General features: G+C 37.5%; 1 protein-coding gene across 1 annotated transcript; it reads left to right on the plus strand.

Annotated features, from left to right (window-relative positions):
• The first annotated feature begins 58 nt into the window (after positions 1 to 58).
• Positions 59 to 4,057, plus strand: LOC141637791 (small ribosomal subunit biogenesis GTPase RsgA 1, mitochondrial). Its single transcript, XM_074447208.1, has 5 exons — positions 59 to 812; positions 2,286 to 2,489; positions 2,795 to 2,992; positions 3,092 to 3,285; positions 3,608 to 4,057. Exons 1-5 carry the CDS (start codon positions 138 to 140, stop codon positions 3,792 to 3,794), a joined length of 1,458 nt encoding a protein of 485 aa, XP_074303309.1. The 5' UTR covers positions 59 to 137; the 3' UTR covers positions 3,795 to 4,057.
• The last annotated feature ends 4,010 nt before the right edge of the window (positions 4,058 to 8,067 follow it).

Below are 8,067 nucleotides of genomic sequence, written 5' to 3' on the forward strand. Positions count from 1 at the left end.
GAACCATCTTTAGCGCGGTGAAAATGCGATGAGCTATATTGTGTGGGCTTTCAACAACTTACTTTCGCACTAACCACCTCAACTGATTTTCTCTAAAAGAGTAAACTAGACACTTCGAAAAAAACAAACAAAACAAAATGCCGGTGGTTTCATTTTCACTACTCCGGCCGTACGCGCCACCGTCTACGGCGGCATACCTCCTTATCCTCCGCCGTAAGTTCTCACACCTAGTCACTACCACCGCTTCCAGAAGAAACCACCTCAATCACCAACAACAACAACCTCGTCCTAACAAACACCTCACCTCACGTGACCTCTCACGTGCCAAACATCAGCACCTCAAAAACATCACCACACTCACTCCTCCTCCAATCGCCGCCGGAGCCGCCGATAAGGTCGTCGGAAAGGTGACTTCAGCACAGGCGAACTTCATGCGCGTCGTCGTCGAAGGCGAACACTCTAGAAGCGTCGAGAAAGGTGTAGAAGGTTCGAATAATGGCGGCGGAGTGGAGTTACTGTGTGTAGTGAGAGCAGTTTTGAAGAAGATTAAGAGACGAGTTTTAGTAGGCGATAAGGTTTTAGTAGGAAGTATTGATTGGAATGACGGTAGAGGAATGATTGAGAATGTTTTTCCGAGAGATTCTGAGGTTTTGGATCCTCCGATTGCGAATGCCGATCATTTTTTAGTGTTGTTTTCTATGAAACAGCCGAAGATTGAGCCGTTTTCTTTAACTAGGTTTTTGATTGAAGCTGAATCTACTGGAATTCCGCTTACGCTTGCGCTAAACAAATGCGAACTTGTTGGTGAAGAGGTTGAATTTCGTTGCTCATGTTATTATAATTTGTGTTATTTGCGGAATTTTGATGTTAGTTTGATCAATTGTTCGCCCTAATTATAATTGTAATACGTTGAATTTTGTTATGTTTGTGTGTTGAACTACAATTTGTTATTATGATTTGTCTGAATTTGCGGATTTTGATGCTCATGTTATTATGCTTTGTGTGAATTTGTGAGTTTTGATGATTTATATGTTAGTTTAATCAGTTCTTCATAGGAGTTATAATCTGCTGGATTTTGTTAAATTTGATGTTATGTTTGTGTGCTAAACTGTGACTGTATGCTGTGGATGAGCTTGATCGCGAAGAGATTGTTCGATTTTGCTGCTCATGTTGCTATGATTTGTGTGATTTTGCTGAATTTGATGTTAGTTTGTTCAGTTCTTCGTCATACTCATAATCTGCTGAATTTTGTGAAATTTGGTGTTATGTTTGCGTGCTGAACTATAATTTGGTAGTTTGAATCAGTTCTTCCTTTGTCATACTCAGAATCAGCTGAATTTTGTTAATTGTGAAGCTATGTTTGTGTGCTAAATTACTACTGTATGTTGTAAATGAGCGCGACCTATGAACGAGCGAGTGATCTAGAGATGATGATTTGATGAAGTCTACTGGAGTTTGTTAGGACTGTTCTGAATAGTTGTTCACTTGAATAGTTTCCTAGTAGTGGTTTTGTTGATTCTGGTAGTCGTCTTATTCTGATGTGTAGTGTGTTTAACAATATCTCAATCCTCAACACAGTAGGCTGTGTTAGCATATACACGCTGATTAGTTTGATGAACGTTGACTGTTGACTGTTGGCTAAGGAAATAGGCTATCTAGTCTTCAGAGCACGATGGAATGTGGTAGTGGTTCGATTTTAAGTTTTAACCACGTGAGATTGAAGTTAATAGGTTGAAGCCTGGTTTAAATATGATTGTTTGCTTATCATTGTGTTTTTTCTGTTGTTGTAAGCGTAGGGTAACATAAAAGACTGATTTAGAAGTGTGTGCACTACTATGTTTTGAAGCTTGTGTTACAGACCTACTTAGTTAGTATATTTACTGAAATAGAGATGATTTGCGTCCATTACTGAGAGTTGAATGAGCAATTAGGTACCACATTGATGGTTTGATTATGAATTGTGGGAGCAAGTTGAAACGAGGTTGTATATTATCTGGTAGACATCTATATGTGAATTAGCTTAAGAGTGGGTTTGGTTAGACTTGTGGAAGTGAATTGAATGTGATTCAGCGTCCATCTGTGATCCCGAGTATTCCAGCTAAGTCTGAGTTTTGTATGTTATGAACTTTCTAGTTCTTACGGTTTATTACAATCAAGACACTTGTTGCTTACTGTTTATGTTGTCCGCGGTTTGTGTTGTTTCCTGTGATTGTTTCCGTTATAGCTTCATCTTTCGAGTGTTACACATTCTGTATCTGAATAGTCTGTTTCAATGTTATGCTCAGGTTCTAGTTGAGTGGAAATCTAGGCTTCGTCGTTGGGGTTACATGCCCATCTTTTGCAGTGTTCAGTCCAAACGCGGCCTTGATTCTCTTGCATTCATCTTGAGAGACCGTACAACTGTCATAGTGGGACCTAGTGGTGTTGGCAAATCTAGCGTGATCAATGCATTGAGAAACACCAGCAATTCTCCTAGTGTCACAGATGAGGTAAGCTGTTTTTTTTTTCCCTTTGAATCGAATATTTGTCATTTCTCTCTATGTATACATGTATTACTCCCAACATTCATGCAATATGACAATATTATGCTATTTAGTTTGTCTTGCACAAAAAGTAAAGATAGGAAGATGTGAATGAAAATACAAGCTGATAATAAACATGGGAACACAAAATATAACCACCAAAAATTAACATACGAAATGAAGGACATAAAGTGGAAAGTTTATTTATGAATTCCCTAAAATGGGAACCTAGAAGTTCGTTAGTTTTATTTATCTCTTTGCCTCCTCACCAGATTGCAGGTAGCAAAGCCAGGCTTGAGGACCAGCGAGTTGGGGAAGTGTCTGCTAGAAGTGGAAGAGGGAAGCATACAACTCGGCATGTTTCTTTGCTTCCTTTGGCTGGTGGAGGTTACTTAGCTGATACGCCAGGGTTCAATCAGCCTAGTCTACTGAAAGTAACTAAGCACTCTCTTGCGCAGGCATTCCCTGAGGTATCTTGTGGTTGTTTTATCGCTCTGAAAATCATCATCATCTTCTTCTTCTTCAATAACTGTTTGTAGTTGCATGTAACTGATCCGTTTTCGTTTCAGATCCAAAAAATGCATGAAGAAAATGAACCAAAGACTTGTGCATTCAAAAATTGCTTGCATATTGGAGAACCTGGGTGTGTGGTGGCAAGGGAATGGGAGAGGTACCCGTATTACTTGCAGTTACTAGATGAAATCAAGATACGTGAGGAGTTTCAGCTAAGGACATTGGGCACAAAGCGAGAGGGCGATGTGAGGTACGTTGATCAGTGCAAGTTATCAGACTCCCTCGGTTTTCCTTTATATATGACATTTTCGTTTTGAAGAAGTCGGTTTAGATCCAGATTAATCAAAACTTAATGGGATATTATTACTTATTAAATTTGTATCAGAAATGTTTTTTTCTACAAGATTATGGTTCAGTTTTCAAGATGACGGTTTAACTTCGAATATGTATGTATGTATGTATATATATAAAAAAAAAGAGGCAATAATATTCATCATCGAGATTCCCCTTCACCTGTTTCTACGTCTAATAATGGTTCTCATTTAATAAATCTTGTGCCGGAATGTTTGCAGGAACAAGATGGGTGATATGGGTGTCATGGTGGCGGAGCCAAGACTGGAGCCAAAGAAACACAGAAGGGTGTCTCGGAAAAAGATGAACCAGTCAATACTAGATGATTTGGATGAGGTGGATGACGAGGAAGATGAATCTCTGAAGGATAATCCCATCATACAAGCAATGGAAGAAGAAAACCAGTGAAAGAGAGAAATGGTGATCTTTTTTGTAAATGAGTGTGAATACCACGACGATGATGACGATGACAGCAGCTCATCAAGTTTTCCAAGGATAGTTTAATTAGCAGCTCTTTTCAGTGTTCCTATCTTGTAAGTAGTTTTGGAAGCTAAATCTCTTTTAGAGATGACAATCTGGTTCAATGCAGTTTAACGCTAATGAAACAAGATGGAAAAAGGCAAACTTAATTTCAGGCTGTGTATATGATCATTTAATGATGTTTCGTGCCATAATTGTTTTGCGTAAATTGCCATGGTAGTCTCACGCCGAAGTAAAATGAGTCAGTCGGAGGACACTCCGACAAAGTTCTCTCGAGTTTTCTATATGTGCAGCAATACTGGGAGTGCTTAGGGTTGCAAATGTTGTTGATCACCAATCTCACAATTGAAACCATTCAATACATGCCATGAAGTTGCATAAAGGAGAAACCTAGACGAGATGTGCTCTTGACGCTCGAGACTGCATTACATTTCAGGGATTGATGCATGCCATTCCAATGACTGCTTCACATTGAAGCCAGGAGCATGCAAGTGATTATTTGGTTCAATTACCAACTGGTCTTGTTTGTTTGCCAAGTCTCTTACATAATGCTTTTAAGGTAGAATTTTTAAACATCCCGATTTCGATTACTAAGGCCCTGTTTGGCAAATAGTAGAAACAGATTCATGATAGCGGATAACGTTAGCAGGTTTGACTATCAAACAAATTAGCAGAATTTAAAAAGGGCGTTTGGTAATCAGCAGATTTTAGGATATAGGGGAAAACTTTGATATAGGGGAAACGTCCGACTGGGAACGCGAGAAGTGGCTTTGGAATCGACTCTGGAACGTTTCCAAAGCCACTTCTCGCGTTGAGATGTGAACAATCAGAGAATCAAATTGAGATGTGAAGGTTAACCCGAATAACAGTGGGTTGATTTAACCAACGAAAAACTAAATTGATTGACCCATTTCCGAGGGCTAGTCATGAAACGGTCCAAAACGCAAACTTATTCAAACCCGCACATCTAATCAAACCCGCACATATCATCATAAACCCTAATTTTCCTCCCTCTTCCTCACCCTTCCTCTCATCCCGCACATATCATCATAAACCCTAATTTTCCTCCCTCTTCCTCACCCTTCCTCTCATCACCCTAAAAAACACCCTAAAAATGAGTAAAAAAGGAAAAGAAAAAATATCCATGGCAGAAATGGTGAAGAGAAAGGCTCCAGATCAGTTCCCCAGTTTGGGTGGAGCCGAGCCGAGCAGGCCGGCTCCCGTACTCGTAGATTGGGCGAAAGTTTTGAAGAAAGCGCTTCCTCCTACAGAACCGCAAGTCCAGTACTTTAATCCTGCTTGTGCGTCAAAGCTCAGCTCATTCCCTAAGTTCAGAGATGGAGATGAGGTTTGTTATTATAATAAACCCTTCAAATTATCCGATTGGTACCGTTATGCAGGGAGTAAACGGTTTTTGAAAATCGAAGGGGAGACAAATAAGCTTAAGAGGGAATCAGCTTTAGTTATACAGTCCTTAGTGTCGGCGGTTGTGTCTCACCTTCACATGTATACGGGTGGTCATTCCTTCCTACATCACCTGGAAATCTACACAATAACACAGTGTGTGCAAGTCTCTGGTGGGAGGAAGAAAATTACTTTTTCTACTACAATTTCTCCGGACGAAGGTGCAGGTAATACCTCTCTTGGTGTTTCTATGGCTGGTTTCATATCATTGCTCGATATGCTCCTGGATGGGTTGAATAATGAGTCTTTAAGCTCTGAATTTGATTACCTTTACAAATTGTTAAGGGTTATCTGTTTAACGGGCCGTATACGGGGGAACGGGGACTGATAGAAAATTATCCGGCGTTCTGGGATCTTTTTGAAAGGAGTTCTTTTTTTCTACTATTTTACTGGGACTGTAAAATTCAAAGCAAGGTTTTTCCAACTCTTTTGGATTATGTGCATTCAGATGGTAAAATTGCTAGGTTAGTGAATTGTTGGCATGAGAAAATACCCAAGGGTTCGACTTATGATGATGATGATGATTTTCAGAGCGATAAAACAACCACAAGATACCTCAGGAAATGCCTGTGCAAGAGAGTGCTTAATCATCATCATCATCAAAAAACTGTTTGTAGTTGCAATCGATAATTTGAAAGGTTGATTTTTTTAGATCCCTGTCAATCATTTTTTGGATCTAAAAAAAAAGGATGAAGTGTGTTACTACAATCAACCTTTCAAATTATTCTTTGTACCGCTTCTGATGATGATGATTTTGATTTTCGATGATAAAACAACCACAAGATACCTAAGAGAAATGCCTTTGGTTAAGAGAGTGCTTAGTTACTTTCACGTGTATACAAGTTCACTCTTCCTCTCAAAAACCGTGATCACACAATCGCCCTCGCAAAGCGGAGGAAGAAAGTTAATCGTACTAATTTTATTACCGTGAAACTCACGGGGCTATCTATGCTGTCGGTAGTGTTATACAAACCCGAATTTGCGATCGCAATGGCCATGAGGACAAAAGGTACTTGTAAGACGAAAATAATTTATTAATCAATAAATATATTGTCATAATATATATTGTGAAAGTATATTTATTGTTATGTATATGACCACAATTTACTAAACTTTTGCCACAGTTTATTAGTATTTTGTCACGAATATTACTACGTTTGTTAGTGTTTTGCAACGATTATTGTTATTATTGTTTTCTATTTTTTTATTATACGTATATTTGTTTTTATTAGAATCGTGTTTTGAAATCGTTGCACGAAGTGCATTTTACTCATGAAAATTGTTTGTTTTTTCGAGTTGTCTGTCAATTGTTTCGAAAAACAATTTGTTTGAAAATCGTCGAATACGTACCATCTAGCAATACTTGCATACGGGATTCCGAGTGGTGTCCAAATTTACATGTAAGTTGAGAGTGCCAAAAATCTGTATCTTTCCCTTTCTTTCTCGTTCAATTCGGTTTTCATGGCCTTTTATTTCGCTTGTTTTTATCGTTCTTTAATTACTGTCTCATTTATTAATGTATAGTGATTATGATGTTGTTGATAGATTTATCTGTTATTAGGATTAACATTTCATGTCAATGACATGTTTGGTACAAAAAGGCTACGCATACACAATGTGTATGGAATTTCCATACACAACCACTCACAACGCGACACGTGGCAAACTCAATTTAGCCTACATTAGTTAATTTAGGGTTAGGATGGAAATTTAGCATTAGTGATTAAGTTGTTAACTACATGTAGTTAAGATATTTATGGAATGTTTAATGTTTTATTTATTTCAATTATTCAATTTTATTTACTCAATTAAAACGTTTTTTGTATTAATTGCAATATTAATTTTTTTTCAAAGGTGAGGTATGTGTTTGGAATTTACCCCGGAGTCTAGGAGTTCAAGATTCGTTCACTCTCTAGATGATGAAAGAATTGTTTCATTTCACTAATGTGTTAGTTCAAGTCGAAAGACACTAATACTTAGAGTAAATTAACAATTACTCCCTTTTATATATCACTTTTCTAAAATAACTCCCTTATGAAAACTTTTTAATAATTTACTCCCATAAAATGTTCTCAGGTCAAAAATTGCACCTATTTGCACAATCTGATGACATATTCCGTTAATATTTGAATTTTCTGATTAGAAGCCTAATTTTATGATGAAAATGCCCTTCTCTATATTCATCTTCTTCATTTGTCATTCTCATTATTGATGATCTTCATCACCTTCCTCTTTATTATACTAAACTACCCAGAAAAATCAACATCAAATTACCAAAAATCAATCAAAAACACATAAAAATCCTAATTGACCTAATTGAACTGACAATACAAACCCAGAATACCAAATCGTAACAACTAATCGCTTCTCAAATACAACTCCACCGAATCGATACAGTATTCATTTCTTTCTCTTCATCATTTGGACTGTATTTAGCCTCAAAAACTTCTCTAAAACTCCATCTTTCTTTCCTTATTTTAATGAGATTTTTGTCTTCTTCTAGTTTACTCTCTTTAATTTCGGAAATTGCAGCCCACTTCACAAATGTTTTACAGAATCAACATTGAAACAAGTTTTGTTTTAATTGATGAATTCTTATCCTTTCGTATGTTATGAAAATCTCTGCAAATTAAACAAAGTGTTTCTGGAAATAACAAAATCATGCACATTCTAGTTATTAACAAGAAGGAATGATAGGAATAGTGTCGACCGGAGATGTGATTTGTGCTGTGGTCAC

Source organism: Silene latifolia, unplaced genomic scaffold (genome assembly GCF_048544455.1).
Source record: "Silene latifolia isolate original U9 population unplaced genomic scaffold, ASM4854445v1 scaffold_144, whole genome shotgun sequence".
Taxonomy (NCBI): Eukaryota; Viridiplantae; Streptophyta; class Magnoliopsida; order Caryophyllales; family Caryophyllaceae; genus Silene; species Silene latifolia.